The sequence below is a fragment of the Scleropages formosus genome, chromosome 3 (genome assembly GCF_900964775.1).
Source record: "Scleropages formosus chromosome 3, fSclFor1.1, whole genome shotgun sequence".
Taxonomy (NCBI): domain Eukaryota; kingdom Metazoa; phylum Chordata; class Actinopteri; order Osteoglossiformes; family Osteoglossidae; genus Scleropages; species Scleropages formosus.
In genome coordinates this window covers 29,257,440-29,274,023 of record NC_041808.1, presented here as the reverse complement: position 1 = coordinate 29,274,023, position 16,584 = coordinate 29,257,440, and the positions used below count along the sequence as shown (strand labels likewise).

At 42.7% G+C, this 16,584-nt stretch overlaps 2 protein-coding genes across 2 annotated transcripts; one reads left to right on the top strand and one right to left on the bottom strand.

Moving 5' to 3' along the window:
* The first annotated feature begins 45 nt into the window (after nucleotides 1–45).
* On the top strand, nucleotides 46–7,325 carry gsg1 (germ cell associated 1). The gene is made up of 7 exons (XM_029250398.1): nucleotides 46–75; nucleotides 162–270; nucleotides 3,576–3,818; nucleotides 5,469–5,516; nucleotides 5,764–5,928; nucleotides 6,205–6,316; nucleotides 6,814–7,325. The coding sequence occupies exons 1-7, from the start codon at nucleotides 46–48 to the stop codon at nucleotides 7,211–7,213; spliced, it is 1,107 nt and encodes a 368-aa protein (XP_029106231.1). The 3' UTR covers nucleotides 7,214–7,325.
* Nucleotides 7,326–8,221: 896 nt separating this feature from the next.
* Nucleotides 8,222–14,187, bottom strand: LOC108926043 (epithelial membrane protein 1). Its single transcript, XM_018738475.2, has 5 exons — nucleotides 13,889–14,187; nucleotides 11,074–11,156; nucleotides 10,514–10,616; nucleotides 9,959–10,099; nucleotides 8,222–9,646 (listed from the first exon to the last, which is right to left on the bottom strand). Exons 2-5 carry the CDS (start codon nucleotides 11,149–11,151, stop codon nucleotides 9,489–9,491), a joined length of 480 nt encoding a protein of 159 aa, XP_018593991.1. The 5' UTR covers nucleotides 11,152–11,156; nucleotides 13,889–14,187; the 3' UTR covers nucleotides 8,222–9,488.
* Between the last annotated feature and the right edge of the window lie 2,397 nt (nucleotides 14,188–16,584).

Sequence of the window (16,584 nt, the reverse complement as noted above, 5' to 3'; positions counted from 1 at the left end):
GTCAGTCATCACTTGTCACAGAGACATTAATGCCTTTGAAAGTGAATGACTGCTACCTTTAGAGAGGTGGTTGATGTATATATGTGTCTCTGTATTAGTCTTTTTTGGTCATTGGTGTTGGATTTTCATTTCACAACCCTGGGTTTTTGCAGTGGAAATAGTGTATCTATAAATTGAGCAAAAATATTTTGACAACAAAACAAAATGGAAGGAACCTTATTCCCACAGAAAAGCTGGAGAAGTTATCCAACTTATCAGCTGTCTTGAGCTGTAATGAGTGAGATACAATATAGTGACGCAGTAAACAGCTAGATGTGTGCATCTAGAATGAGGACTCTATTTTTGTGTTTTGAATGGATTTAATAACCAAAAATACACGCCAGTGTTAAAACCTGAATGTGAAAGGATCCTTATAAAATTGTTAAAAGCAGATAAATACGTAAATGGGTCAGTATTATCTTTAATACTATTTTTTCTACTCTGGTAAAACTGAAACAAATGAGAATAAGGAAGTATTGACTTATGTTAAAACTTGTCATTATGAATGATAAATACAGAAAGTGTATAATGTATTGTTCTTTTTTACTTTAAACATTTCTCAGTGTCCAGCTATCTTTATTAAACTACATGTGCTCTTGTTTCCAAACAAGGTTCTCTGTGTGACGCAGATGTGTTTGTGTAAGTTGTGCCTTCCGTATGATATAATGATGAAGTGGATAAAGAGGTGTAGAAGGATGAAGACTTATCCCTTCAAAAAGATAAAAAAGGGAAGTTCCTCCTCTTGCTGGAAAGAAGAGAACAGCACTGTGTGTACTGTTCATTTCACTGCTCTTGCTCACATTAATTTTTCATTCAACAATGTAAAAAGAAATTTGTACCAATAACCAGCTCTTATGTTATTGTCCTTTGACACACCATTTGCAATGGCAGTACTTCTTTCTGAGGAAAATAAGCCTGCATGTTAAAGACAAACAAAATAGTCAACATCTGAGAAGAAAGTATGGTCAGTGAAAGAAGGTTTTGTTTGTTTTAACTGTTTTAACTAATTTTGCTTCAAATGTGTTGGTACTGCACCACTTTAATTTTATAAATTAAAGGAAGGCAGCTTTATGTTGTAATTGCATTAGCGGGATTTAATCATTTTGATAAGAATGTGCCGTTTTTGTGTTCCATCTAATAAAGCCCTTCTCATTTTGCAGTTGTCACAGCCCAAATAAGTAGTCTGGCAGTTTACTTTTCTTTAGGTTTTATTTTTTTATAATTTGTCAAAGAAGTAGCAATTCTATGAGATACAGACAGTAAGAACTGATATGAGTCCAAATCTCTCTGAAGACACAGTGAGCTTCGCTTAGTTGCGGCTATTATTTGTTGTTTTTGTCTCCCTCTTGTGGTCATAAGGTGTCAAAACAAGCATTTGCTCTAAATTGCTCTGCACTTAATGGCAGGGAACCAGATCTGAGTTGAATAAAGCTCTACTCCAGGCTTGATGAAACACCCAAGATAGCTTAATACATAACAATAACTGGGTGGCTTACATCATCTTCATCAATGGAGATATGTGCCTGTGCTCTCCCCTTTCCAAGCTGGTCTCCCTCTTGAAGAGACAAAAAGGTTGGGTAATTAGCAGTTAATCGAGGAGAAAAAAAAAAGTTCACCATCATACCAGCAATTATTCACAAAATAGCAAAATAAAAATTGTTTTTACACAAAAACGGGAGAAAATGTAATAATCATTTAACATTTAGTTGTTTTCGTGGTGTAATTAAAAAATGAAGAAAAAAGTGCAGAAAAGGTACATGCATGTAATTATATGTGCATAGGTGCAGACTAGCTAAGCAGAATAAAGAATGTCACTGCTGGACAAAACGGAAGGTAGTCACAAAAGGTTAAAAATAGAAAGAGTGACAGATCCAGCAGATTGAATTGAGATGTCAGTTGTGGATTAAGTGCTGTATTGAAGGATTTAAAAAGTCACAGCGAAGTTAATAAATACAGTCTGCGCATGGACTTAATCGAGTGCAAGCAGAGTGTTTGTGGCCCCAACTGTAATCACTCTGACGGAGTCTAGCACCATAACCTTTTTCTGCTGTTTTCCTTGATGAAAACAGTTTGTGTTAAGATTCTGGGTGGCTGAACATCTTTTCAGTGAGATGCAAGCTTATGGGATGTGATACAACACTGGTAGTACATGGAAGGCTTCAGATTTTGTGACAGATATATTTTGTTTATTTTTCTTTGAGGAGCAGAAGAGGGATGGAGGAGCATAATTGAGAAAAAGGTTGGTAGAATTCTGAATAATTGGCATCACTTGTCTTTTATCTGGGCTGCTATTTCTTTGCATTAACAAGTAACCAAATTTATTCAGTTTAAATGTGTTCATGGATTAGACAACATAACACCTTCCTTGGTCTGTCTGTCCCAAACAGTTATTTTCTTAGGTATGTGTTCTTTTCATTTAAAATGCAGCTCGACATTGGTTTTGTCAGTTGTCAAATGCTTAACTGTTTTCTCCAATGGTTCCTCCAGTGGCTCTTGGCAGCTTTATTTTCAATGCAGAATGCCAATGTATTAGTCAGTAAGTATGAGTGAATCATGGTGAACCCTGCTTCACACCCTATGCTTCTAGGATAGGTTCGGGACAATTAGAACTCTGCCTTTGATAAGCTATTACTGATTATGGATGGATGGATGAATGGATGGATGGATGGATGGATGGATGGATGTTCTCTCCAATTCTTTGTCTACGCTGCACCTTTCTCAATTCCATCTGAACCTTATTTAATGTATATATGATGCTGGGGTCTCTGTTTTTCATGAAAAGCCCATGGCAGCAAAGTGAACACTAACTGTTACCATAGATGCTGTTTTGCTTTTTCTCCATTCCCTGTGTGTTCTCTGTTGAGAAAAGCAGTCTTAAATTCCATATGCATACATATACAGTATATATACTGTATATGTACATGTAATATATATGTAATGTATATACATGTAATATGTGTGTGTATATGTATGTATGTATGTATATATATAGAAAAATTTATGTATACATATTTATATATAAGGGGTGGCGCAGCGGACTTGGCCAGGTCCTGCTTTCTGGCAGGTCTGGGGTTCAAGTCCCACTTGGGGTGCTTTGCGACGGTCTGGCGTCCCGTCCTGGGTGTGTCCCTTCGACCCTATGCCCTGTGCTGCTGGGTTAGGCTCCAGTTCGCCACGACCCCGCTTGGGACAAGTGGTTTCTGCCAGTGTGTGTGTGTGTGTGTGTGTGTGTGTGTGTGTGTGTGTGTGTGTATTTATATATATATAAAGTGAATTATAGTTTCTGTTTTAACAAGAGTGAATGCAGCAAGTGCCCAATGATTTTAGAATATTTAATGGTTTCAGTGGTAACATTTGTTCATTCACTACATTAAAATATGCAGTAATGTTAAGATATGATTTCCCTGAAGCAGAGTTAATTTACTCTCTTTTGTGTAATGACCCCCACCATCCCTATGTCTCTTAGACACCTGGTCCCCCCATGATGGCTCTCCTTTCAGTGGTACGTTCCCCCTTCCTCACATTCTGCCAGACAGTGTTGTCCTTGCTGCTATCAACTGTAGCCCTGCTGTCCCCTTACTGGTGTGAGGGTAAGCAGAAGGTTCCCAAGCCGCTGTGCTCTCCACTGAAGAAGAGCGGTTGCATCCCCGTGCCGGGCCTCTCCGACTCCAGCGGAGGCCAGTTCTCCTGGGAGACCGGTGATGACCGTTTTGTCTTCCCCAGCTTTCATTCAGGCCTGTGGACCAGCTGTGAGGAGAATATCAACCTGGATGAGTGGGGTGAGAGCCAAGAGTTGTTGCCTATCCATTTTTGAACCTCTACTGGAGTTACTGTTCAGATATCAAGTCAGCTCTTCTTGGTGTGTCAGGTGCTCAACAGGTAATGGTAGATAGCTGTGACACCAGTGACTGGATGAACCCTGCTTCACACCCTGTGCTCCTAGGATAGGTTAGGTTCTGGACCATTATGACTCTGCCTTTGACAAGCTGCTATTGGTTGTGGATGGATGGATGGATGGATGGATGGATGGATGTTTTCTCCAATTCTATGTACACTGCATGGAGGTGGTGTTGCTATACAACACAGGTCAGAAAAAAGCAGGAGCCTCGAAAGAGCCATATTTATGTAACATCATGTCAAAGCACTGACAAGTAGCACCTTTGGATTTAACATTTGCATGACATACAACATCTGACCATGCTGAGGCAAACTTTGAGGTTGCCTTAAGGCAGTTAACCTCATTCTGCAAAGGACTCTCTTCAGAGGGAAACGAAGGACTGTAGAGTACGTAAAATTCCCAGGATAATGGAGCGTGGTAAGCAGAGTGGCGTCATGTTGCTGTGCTCCAAAAATGTGAGCTGCCAGAGTTGACAAGGAGAAGATTCATAGCGATATATGTGTAAGACAGCAATAAATATGATAGATTAGCAGAGAAGCATTTTGCGACTTAGCTGTTTTCAAATTCTGGCTCTCTCTTGGACAACCATTTTGCTCTCAAGTGAAATTTGGTTGCAAGTGATGTTTCAAACCAAAAAACTCTGAGAAATTTGAGAAATCTGGGGCTTCATCCAGACTTTCTTTGGTGAGCGGGACAGAATGATGTTCCATGACAGCTGAGTGTATTAAAGCTTCAGAGCTTCAGCTACATTTCGGTGTAACTGGGACTGAAAGTCATGTAGAAAGGCGCTGTAAGGCGAGCCCAAAGAACCAGAAGGAAAATATCGAGGAAAGAAGACGGTGAAAATGACTCGAAAGGCAAGATGGGATGGGGAGGTTACGCTTCTGGCAGTGTGGAGCACTGGGAGTGTAAAATGCTTTGCTTTTTAGCTCAAACCCACGTTAAAGAGGATTATAATGATTCAGTTCAGTGGGATTTAGACCCTGACAGCAGGACCGAATTAAGAGCTGTAACTGAAAACAGAGAAACGTCAGCACAAACGTAAACACAGTGACAAACTGAACTGCACATGTCAAGAATCTAGTGTTATTTGAAAAGAGGAACATTGCTACTTCAGTTTTATAAATTTAAAAAAAAAAAAACATGTTTTGCAGGAGAGTTATGGCCTAGTTATGGTCTAGTTTGACCTTTCTTTGAAAGACAATACAGACAATTTGTCTTCAGAGGGAGGTCAAAGGTTTCTCTCTCCCTGTATATCTTTGCAAATTAATTTTCCTAGAAGAAACCCTCCCCTGTGACCTCCCCTGCCTCTCATTTTTTTAATCTGACAGCTATATCAATATTGAATGGCATATTTGAATTCCGCTGATCTGGTTTACCGCCGTCTCAGTCTATTGCTCGGAACGAACTGTCCTGAACATGATATGATTCTACGTCGCAGACGATGAATTCTGGATTTAACTTTGGACAGCCAAAAAAACCTGATGACCCCAGGCTTACTTCTCCTGTGTATGTGTGTTGGCTCTTCCAGAGGAGAAGTGTCGCAGTTTTATGGATCTTACACCTCAGTCTGAAAAAAGTAAGGTATCTCTCAAACAACGTTGCAGAAATTCAATGCCGTACTTTTAGAGAGGATCCAAGTTGCACTGACGTACCCCTGCCTCTCTCCTGATCCTCCTTTTCTGCCTCTTGCCGTCTCTGTACTTTCATACTCTGTCCTTTCTCTTGTCTACGCCTCTTGTTTCCTGCCTTCCTGTCTGTGTTCTTCTCTCTCCCTTTGTCCATATCTACAACACCTATCTGCCCCCTGCCCTCACCGTCTGCAGTCATGCTCTGGCTCTCTGTGACCATGGAGATGATGTACATGGGGCTGCTGAGCACCAGCTGCGTGCTCTTGTCGCTGCAGCTGTGTGTGCACGCCTGGCTGCCCTCGGCCACCCGCTGGGGACTGCTCCTCAACGCCTTCTCCGCCATCTTCACCGTGCTGGCAGGTAGTGACCATGCCATGAGGACCGACTTGCTTTTTGTTTGCTTGAATGGTTTGTTTTTCCTTGTGTCTACAAATGTTATATATGTGCAAGCTGATTGTTCAAACAAACCACATCAACTAGCACAATGCAAAGCATTCGTTTTTGTGGAGCGTTTAAGGGGAAAATGTGGGATAGCAAAGATTAAATATTGACTGGTGGTAGTGTACACTTTACAGAGGCACTTCTATCCCTCTCTGGGTCTGTGTGTCCTTTTCTCACTGTTTCTCATGCTTTCAGGGCTGCTGGGCATGGTGGGTCATATGATGTTCATGCAAGTATTCCAGGTCACCGCCTCGATGGGCCCAGAGGACTTCAAACCTCACAGCTATGGCTACTCCTGGGCCTTTTAGTGAGTCTACATTCTGCTTCCACAGTTATCCACATTGCAGGACACATTTTGCACACATTTTGTGAGCTTGAACATGGTACACATAATGCTACCAAATCGGAACATGTCTTCCCTTTATATGCTTAAAAGTCAGCCTTTCGGGGAACGTTTGAAGCACTTTTAACTATTTGAATGGGACAAAGAGTTTGCATCTCTCATATACTTTATTTTAAGTCATGGGAATAACAGAATATCATCATGCATTTGCAGATGTGAAACACGGGGCCACTGAGTGACGTTGGTTTCAAAGTGAAGTGTACGTTTTAGTTATTCAGTCACGTTCTGGAACAACGCAATGGAAACTTGTGGCCCGCGAGACACGAAAGACACCCCCACACTTAAGGATAAATAAAGTTTTACATCTGTTTCTCTCCTCCAGAAGTTTCTTCCTGCTTTCCTTACACTCACTCATTGCTGCGGTCCCTCTCTTATTTTTCATATATGTCCTTTCCCCTCAGCGTGGCCTGGGCTGCCTTCTCTGTCTGCATGTCATCTGGAGTGTCCACCCTCAACAACTACACCAAAAACTTCCTGATGCGCAACTTTGAAAGGAAATCGTGGTCCTTCCCAGAGGAAATAGTCCAAGGCTCTTCCCAGCTTCCCACTGCCTCTTTCTATTGTCCCCCGCCTCCTCCCATTCCACCGCCATCTCCGCCGCCCCCACCGCTCTCACCCCTGTCTCCATACTACAGCCCCTCATGCAACTCTACCTCCTCAAACTTTGACCACCTGCCTCCACCTCCGCCTCCTCCTCTCTCCCCTTACTACTCCCCAACCGTACGCTCTCCATCTCTCTCCCTGTCCCATTCCAACCTCAGCCATATACCACAGTACTCAGATGATGGTGACTCACTGTAAGAATGTTGTCAGTAACCATAGAAACCATTGTGAATTGCAGCGTGCCCTGAGATTGTCATTAATTGTTATCAAGTGCACAAATAATGTTCCTAAATTAAACTTAAGGTCTGTAACTGGAAGCACGTAACTTTTAAAGGTTAAAATAGTTGTTGCTGTTATTTTATTGTCACAACTGAACAATATGGTCACTATCACAATAAGTATCACTCCACAATTACTGTTGTGCTGTCAGTATAAAGGTGTAGATGATACTTAAAAAAAATTGTGTACAGTTTTATCTATTTCTCACATTACCCAATACATTTAAAACCACACACACAAGGTGAAAAACTGTGTTTGGATACTTTATTTAAAAAATATTAATAACAAAGGATGCTATTCTTTTGAAACACAAAATAAAGCACATTTATATCCAAGTTGATGCACCAATCGGCCACAGTGAAAAAGTCACAAATTAATCCTGTTCCATGGAAGCTGGCGCTCTTGTGCTACCCGCGTCACAGCGCGTGAGCAGAGAGCAAGCGGACAGTCCCCAGGGAATCACACACCCGCTGCCAAACTTTTGTTGATCTTGGTTGTGTCAGAGCACTGCACAACCACATGGAAGGGCAGGGTACCCGGAAGGGGGAGAAAAACCAAATATAGACATAAAGAAATGCATGGAAGCCAATGTGAATCATGCACGAGTCATGCACAAAGGACAATTGCTGAAGAAGCCACACTGCTAGGCTGAACGAGTGGTGTGTGATGCACCGTTGCCGTGATACATTGTAGTCTGGTAAAAAATAGAATTCTTGTTTTAGACGCGACCTAATCGACCGCATTCTTTGGGACAGAGAGTCGAGCACATTTTGTTTTCTACATGAGTCTTTACTGAACCCAGAACTAAGAACTGAGTTCTCAGGAGAGCAAGGAGGTATGGAAAACGTACTGGGCTCAGCCTTCCATGACCATAGCTGAACAGCCCCGTTCTTGGTAAGTGGGAACAGACAGCAAGCAGCCAGCAAGTCCAGTATTCATCATTTCTTTTATAGATTGTCTCAGAATATGATACAGTACAAATGTCAAAAGGCACTTGATGTCACCCGAATCCTTCCCACAAAACAACAAATGAGCTGTAACCTTTTTTGGATGTCCTTGGTTACCATTTAGCTTTCTGTATTGTGTAGAACAGAAAATATGTTTAATAATGATTTGACAATTTTTTTTTTTTAATTAATTACACAGGATATAAACATACTCCAATATCTAATACACATATATGAAGGATTTCATTTTAAATGAGAACGATTCATTTGTAAGTTTTGAAAGAAATTGTGCTAAAGTGTAAGATAGTGCTGGAATGTTAAAATAGTCTATTATGGAAGGAATGTTAAAACTTCTATTATTTGTGACCTTTTGATTCACACCTGTGGGTTGAAGTCCTGATTGCTTCTGCCACCTTCTGCTTGTATAATTTACATAAAACATTAAGCCCTTCAGCCAAAGAAATAATGAACATTTCACAGGAATCATATTCATGATCATGGGGAAAACTGACAAAACTGTAGTTGAAAAGTTATTCAGGGGCATAGCAAAAATAAAACATTTTATCTTTAAATATATATTTTTCGCTATATGTTGAAAAAAGTTTGTCTATTTCAGGACTGTGCTGAAATAACCGCAAAGGTCATAGCTCGGAATTTTTTTGTAAGCAATCTTAGAAATAGGGACGAAATCACATCACTCTGTGCTGGAGCCAAAATTATGGTAGTTTTTCAAAAATGCCCTTTGATGAACTCATCTAAATAATGGCAGGTTGCGGAAAAGCCTTGTTAATTGGTTTGTCAGTGGTAGAATATAATGCTCAAGTGAGATGCAGAATTATATGTTTTAACATCTGAACAAGTACCATGATATAAAAGTAAATAATATTAAAAAGTCAAAAGATTTAGCTGTACCCTTAAAAATCGAAGTCCAGTTAGAATTTGGGGTTAGCTGCTAATTTATTGTAATAAGTAACTGTTATTTTACAATATTCCTATCCTTATATTTATAATAATCTGTCCTCCTTTCACTTATATCCATCATTCTCCTTTCTACAAACTGTTAATAGTTTGGCATTGGTTGTAGAATTTAAAAACAATTAACTATTCTTGTAAACCAGAATAAGACCACTGAAAAATAAAATATATCCCCTTGGATAACCCCTCCCAACTCCATAATCCCCCTCATATCACCAACAACACAAAAAAGGGATTTTTTTCCTCTCTCCAGTGGTCTGCATAGCCGTTCCTTATGCCGTCTTCTTACGGAGGACGAAGTAAACGACACTGGAGATGAAGGAGAGCGCAAATGAAATCCAGGCCAAGATAAAGGAGGGTCCGTACGAGCCCTGCTCATTTTTGTGGAAGATATCCGTGTAGATTGAGGCGGCAATCATTATGCACAAGCCTGGAGGGGGTGGAGAGGGGGGGGTCATGTTGAAGGTCAAGATAGGGATAAAGAGAGAGATGTTGAAACTCTTGTTTACTTAAAAATTTAAGCCATTTATATTTCTATTTCTGTTGTTATTATTACATTTTACTGTAAGCCTCTCATCCGAGGCAAGATCAAAGCTTTCTGATGTGTTGCTACAACAAAGTTGTTCCTCTGCATGTATTCAGAGACGAAAACTAGAAAATATGATGCACCAAAAAGAATTGGTTCCACTCTAAGTAAATGTACAGTTTTTTTTTTAAAAAATTAATCTGTTGGAGAACTCACAGGCAATGAACTGGAAAATCCCAGAGAATGTGAACCGCTGTCCCTTCTTCAAGGTGAAGAGCTGGGCAACAAAGACGAAGAGACCCAGGATGGAGAATATGCAGGCGAGCACGGTGAACGCCTGCACGGTCTGGAGGTAATCTGTAGAGGGAGACAGAGAAAGAGAGAGAGAGAGAGAGAGACACTTGATGTGCTCCAAATACACAGTGCACACGACAGCGTACGCTACTTGCAATCCACTGCGAGAACCTCACAAACTCACAACAGCTTTGCGGCCCAAGAAACCCTGCAAGTACTTGCTAAAAAAAAAAAAATGCAAAATTTTAACCCAAACTTGTCCGTCTTCCTTAGTATGTGTATTTTTCAGAAACAAACATGCTGAAACTGACTGTATATACTGTAGACACATAACGTATGAATGTACAGAATTCTTATTCTGATGATGTATCGTCCACATCTGTACAATTTGCTCTTACCAACAGCCTACTTGTGAATGTGAATGACATGGTAAATTGTTCAGCTCTAAATTACGTGACTGCAGTTGGGGAAAACTACCTTGTGGGTACGAGGTGGGCAGGCTGGTGTAGTTCCAGGCATTGTTCTGGTACACCCATCTGGCCCATACGTCGGTTGACATCGTATCCGTTACCCACCAGCCCTGAGACACAAAGATTAAACAAAGGGTGTGTGAACATCCTGATTTAATGGAATCTGCTTGTAAACGGTTAAAGTCAGTTTAACAGAAGATTCTTCTCTGCAGGTATGCAGATTTTATTGTTTTTGCTTCACTCCATTTTATTTTTGTAGACAGAAACTTTGTTGCTGCTAACAGTTTTTATGTAAACACAGTAACAACAAAAGCAGTGCTGCGATGTTTGAAAAAAAAAAAAAAAAAAAAACGGAGGCCACCTCCCATGGTCATGCATGCATGCAAAACACAACAGAGCACACAACGAACAGCCACACCAGTCCCAACAGCACAAAACACTTATTTGTGCAGTATTTCTGTGCTTTTGTGCTGTGAAAAAAAAACACTATGGTTTTAATAGTGGACTATATTAAATAACAGCTCAGTTATGCTGCTGGTTGTTTGTAGCAATGAGGTCGTTACTTACATTGTTAATTGTTGCAGCAAGGAGGAGGGTTATAGTGGCGATGTGAAGGAGGAAGATGAGGGCCAACAGAACCAACATAGTGACTAGATAAAAAAAAAAAAAAAAAAAAAAGACACATTTTTAGTTATTCACAGAGGGAGATAAAATTCTGAGAATTATTTCAACACTTAGCCGATCTTTTGCGATGCGGCATTTTACTCATTCATACAACCGGAACAGCGAAATGGAGCTAAGGACTTAAACCATGAACCTGCAGTTTATGAGTCTAGGACCAGTCAATCGGTGTGTTACCTATGGCCGTTGTTCGACAAACAAACAAACAAACAAAAAGTGAACAACTGCGGAAAAAGCTTTAAAGGAAGGGTGGGCCGAAAGGGGGACAGTGAGGCTTGTTGAGTTCTGGTTGCGTTGACACGGCAGCCGTCCCAATACGCCGTACAGTGAGAAACAGCCCTTCTGCGGGAGTGTGGGACAGCGCATTGCGTCGGGATGGGCCAGTTGGTGCGTTACTTCAAACGACGGCTTACAATGCTCAGGTGGACAAGTCGGTGCAGCACGCGGGCTCCGCGGGCCGGGGGGCTCACCGAGAGAGCCGTTGTTGGAGAACCGATGAGTTGTGACTTGCCTCTGACATTTCTAAAAAAGCAGCCACTCCTTTCGGTAACTACGGCACATTCCTGATTCGCCGGTTAGCCCTCACCCCATTTCTCCCTGGGAAACACACCTTGACTTGACTAGCGCACACACACAAAGCTGTCATTCTCAGTCACTAGCACTTGATCCTATTAGTGTTATTATATTCAAAGCTGCTTACATTGTTTACAACTTTTCTCATTTCCACAGCAATTAGTGTTTTTTTTTTTTTTTCTTTGAGCTATTTTTAACCAGCAACTTTGTGGTCCATGCCTTCAAAAACTGTGCTGCCTGTGTATTGTGTACTTCTGGGAGCTGTGCTTACATTTTACAGATACACAGTGGGTGATGATCATGTTTAATTCTTGCTAAAGACTGTATTATGTCTGGAGGACTCATCCACTGACAAGTGGTAGTGGAGGGTGTGTCCTGCTGGACAGCTCTTTTGCCAGGTTAACCTCATAAATATTCAAACTGTTTTATTCAAGGATGTGTAGTAGTATGGTCATTTCAGTCAATTTGCATTTTTCCCTCGCTTGAAGTTACGCTTTTTTAAAAAAATCTGTAAGCAGTCCATACTAATTAAAAATAATAATAATAATAATAATAATAATAATAATAATATGAGGGGGCGCGGTGGTGCAGTGGGTTGGACTGGGTCCTAGTCTCTAGTGGGCCTGGGGTTCGAGTCCCACTTGGGGTGCCTTGCGATGGACTGGCGTCCAGTCCTAGGTGTGTCCCCTCCCCCTCCGGCCTTATGCCCTGTGTTGCCGGGTTTGGCTCCGGCTCCCCGCGACCCCGTATGGGACAAGCGGTTCAGCCAATGTGATGTAATAATAATAATAAATCATAATCATCAACACAGGCACTACTGCGAATATACTGTTAATATATTATTACTATGCAACACATTTTACCATGTTGTTATTTTTATTGCCGTTTCACAAATACTGGAAATGTGTCCGAAAGCAATGCGCGGGATATTTCTAACAAGCATAAATTATAATCACACGTGTTAAGCGAACGACTGCGTTCAGATACTAGCGAGCCGCTCTGCTCCTCAATATGCGCGCCGTCGGCTACACCGAATGACGCTCGAACCCGCGCAGTGCCTAAACTGACACGTGTGTGGCTGTGGGTGGGAGGTGTACGCTACAGGACAAGTTTCTGGAAGCCCAGCAGTTCCGGACTCCACTCGTGGCACTCCCACTGTGACAGTTCGCTGGTGCGCGCGCGCGCGGCACACGCCCCCCCCGGCCGCCGGGCATCGAAAGCAGCTCGTGTGTCCCAGGCCAGTGATCGGAGACGACACGATGAGCCGAGATGAGAACTGTTTAGCAGAGCACGACTTGTACCGGCGTATGTTACGTACGGGACCCGCAAAGCGCACGCATGTCTCCCCCCGGCCGAGTGCGGAACTGAACGCGGAGCTCAAAGCAGCATCACGCTCACGGCGTCGCCCTGCTCACTAAAGCTGACGGAGATTCCTCTGAAAAAGCTGTACAGGTGGTCCCCGATTTACGATGGTTCGACTTGCTATTTTTAAGACATTCAGTACAAACCGTACTTATAATTTCGAATTTACTTTTTTTTTTTTTTTTTTTTCCCCCCCCGGGCAAGCGATGTGCAGAGCGATGCTGAGCAGCGGCAGCGATCCGCATCTCCCCGTCTGTCACGCAGAGGTGTGTACGTATATTAAATGTATTTTCGACTTATGATCGGAAAGCAACCCCGTCGTAAATCGGGGAGCGAGTGCTTTGCGTTTTGTCGCGGGAGGAAACGTACTATTCGCCAACGCGTTAAAGGGAGGAAAAAACTTGATGTCTTTCTTTGAATTTCTACTCTGGGAAACACGCGCGCGCGCTTTAGCCCCACGCCACGGGACCGGACTCAAAACATATATATCATATGATTATGATATGTCATATGTATCGCCGTTGAGTCCCGAGCTTCCAGAAGGGTTGGGTGGTTCTCCGCTCGTCCCCACACTGTGTGTCACATGTACACACCCTGCTGCTGCACATGAACTGCAGTTACACCCCCGACGCAGAGAGCGCCAACAAAATAACGAACGCACTCATCATCACACTCAAACCATCAGATCTCCCGCGTAATGTAATAAAAATAAAATACACGCACGTGACACATCACACACGTCGTGATTTCTTTGCTGGTGTCTTACCTGTCGTATGAGAAATGCACGTCTTCTGTTCTTAAACTTTTTCACAGTGCTGTTTGTTTCTTCGTCCCTGCGACAAAAACGAGCGATCGATCCCCGAACTTTCTTTTGCTCTTATAATATTTTCTTCCACGCGGACAAGTCGCTCCGAGAGAAGAGCCGCCCTGCTTCGGGAGGTGCGTGTGGCCGCTCCTACTACTGCTTCAACTTCTGCTGCGTCCGTGCGTGTGTGTCTCTGTCCTCCGAGCTGTCGCAAGTGTGTGAGACCGTCCCCGCGCGGGCAATTCGTACACACACAAACATCTGGAAGAGCCTCCACCCACCGCCCTCGCCTCCTTCTCCTCTCCCTCTCTCACTTCCCGAGCTCGAAGCGCCCCACCCAGGCAAGCGCGTCTTTCTCCACTCGCTGCTCCGCATTTTACATTTATTTAGCAGACACTTTTCTCCATACTAGCGACTTCCAACGAACTCTATGTTGTGTTATCAGTCCACGCACCTTATTCACCGTGGTGACTTACACTGCTAGAGACACTACTTTACTATGGGTCACTCATCCATACATCAGTGGAACACACTCTCTTTGTGTCACTCACACACTATGGGCGAACTTGAACGGCTTGTCTTTGGACTGTGGGAGGAAACCAGAGCACCCGGAGGAAACCCACACAGACATGGGGAGAACATGCAAACTCCACACAGACTGAGCAGGGCTGGAAACCCCATCCTCTCACACCACCCAGGCGCTGTGAGACAGCAGCGCTACTCGCTCTTCCACCGTGCCGTCCAAATTTTAAACCCGTACAGGTACTTGGTGCCTTCCTACTCTCCCCACTGCTCAAAACTACATCTCCAGTGCACTTCAGCAGTCATTTCCACTTGGCTTTCTATTTATTTCTACACCATATTAATGTAATATTTAATTTTTTTTGCACAGTTTATCAATCCATATGTTTGAGCTGTTATATTTTGGGCTGTGGGGGCAACACTGTGGGTGCAACGTACATTGCTCTTCTACAGCTTTGTCAACTGGCCTATTATTCACAGAAATAGTCTCCTATGTCTGTCTGCTTTCAGTCTGAGACTCTTTCCACAATGTGGTTTAGTTTTTCCCTTTGTCATTTTTTTCCCTTTCTTCAGTTTAAAATATGTACAGTAATAGAGGAGTGACTCATTGATGTTTGCGGAACTCCCTGAGATTTGTCAACAAATCATTATGCGTTCCCATGGTGATTTTTCCGCAGAGTTCCCATTCTCATCCTCTGTTTCTCCTGGTGTGCGTACAAGCTTGTTGTATGAGTGTGTACGCTGGGCTGCAGTGCTCTCCCCACCCCTCCGCCCTCTGTCTTCCAGCGGAAAGTCAGAGTGAAGGAATGCAGTCGGTTCAGGAAAGAGGGGAGGTACAGAAGCTACGGGTGCAAGTCGCAGCCTGAAAGATGGACGGAAAGAAAGGTGGCGATACACGTCTACGTGTGTAAAACCGCTTCGTTTTTACGGAAGCCGTACTGTACTGACTCCGTAGCTCTCGAGGTCACATCTGGCGGAGAGAAGCAGGCGGTGGGACCCAAGCTGGTCTGCTGATGCTGCATTTATGGGGAGTGCAGGCATTTGACACAGACGATGTGTCACTGAGGGTGATCAGCAATTGACAGATGCCCTAATACTGCTCGTCATTCATGCACGTGAGAAGGCCTCAGCTGGAATTACTTCACTTATAGCCCCTGACGAAAAAAGGAGGAAATAGAAAAAGTCTGAGGTTAACACGCAGTTCCTGAAGACACCGACTGCTTTGGAATATGTCCAGAGGCTTAACTGCACAAGCTGTGCTAAAGGGATGAGTTAACACCAGAATTACTTGCTCTGGTGACAAGCCCCTAAAGGTTGTTAATCTCTGTATTTTCAGGAATTAGAACCAACATAGTTTATTCTATGTTTAGACTGCCTTGTGCACACTACTTATTCTGACTCTTCTTAGTCATCTTTTCATACATTTCAATTAAAAATTCTCTAATAACATCAGTAATATGACAGTTATTTTACAGCGTAGTACCTGGAGCAGTCTAATTGATACCGTGGTCGCGTGATTAAGGAACTGCATTTGTGATACCAAAGGATAGCAGATCAGATCTTGAGGTATAAACTGTTCTACCTTGAACCTGGTAGCTCTCTGTAGTTGCTTAATATTCAGTAGAATGCATTAGGTGAGAAGAGCGGTCTGTATACTCTGCTTTGGATAATTCATAAGTTAAGTAAATAACTATTGCATTTGCAAAGACGCTGAAGTCTGTTATTATCCCAGCAACAGTTTGGGTGAGGCTGAGAATTCAGCACAGTCCCCGTCTTCTTGAGGGTGTGGACTCATGGTATGTTATTGGACAGGAACACTTAGCCGATGCAAAGCCAACATTGAGTACAATTACAACAACTAGACGACACGCCCAGCTGATGAGCAGCTGAAATGCACACATATAAAGACGGAAAATGAAGCAATGCTGTTTCGACTCAATTCCATTCAATTTATCTTTATAGAGCGTTCTTCTCACGCAGTGACACAGAGCGCTTGAACAAAGGCATAATGCAAAGAAAGACCGCAAAGATGACGGTTGACTACAGACTAGCATAATACATTATCAGTGCTTTTGTAAAGCTATTCGTATGCCTACTGGCTACGGAGGAAAGGAACAAAAATGTGTTTCACCTGA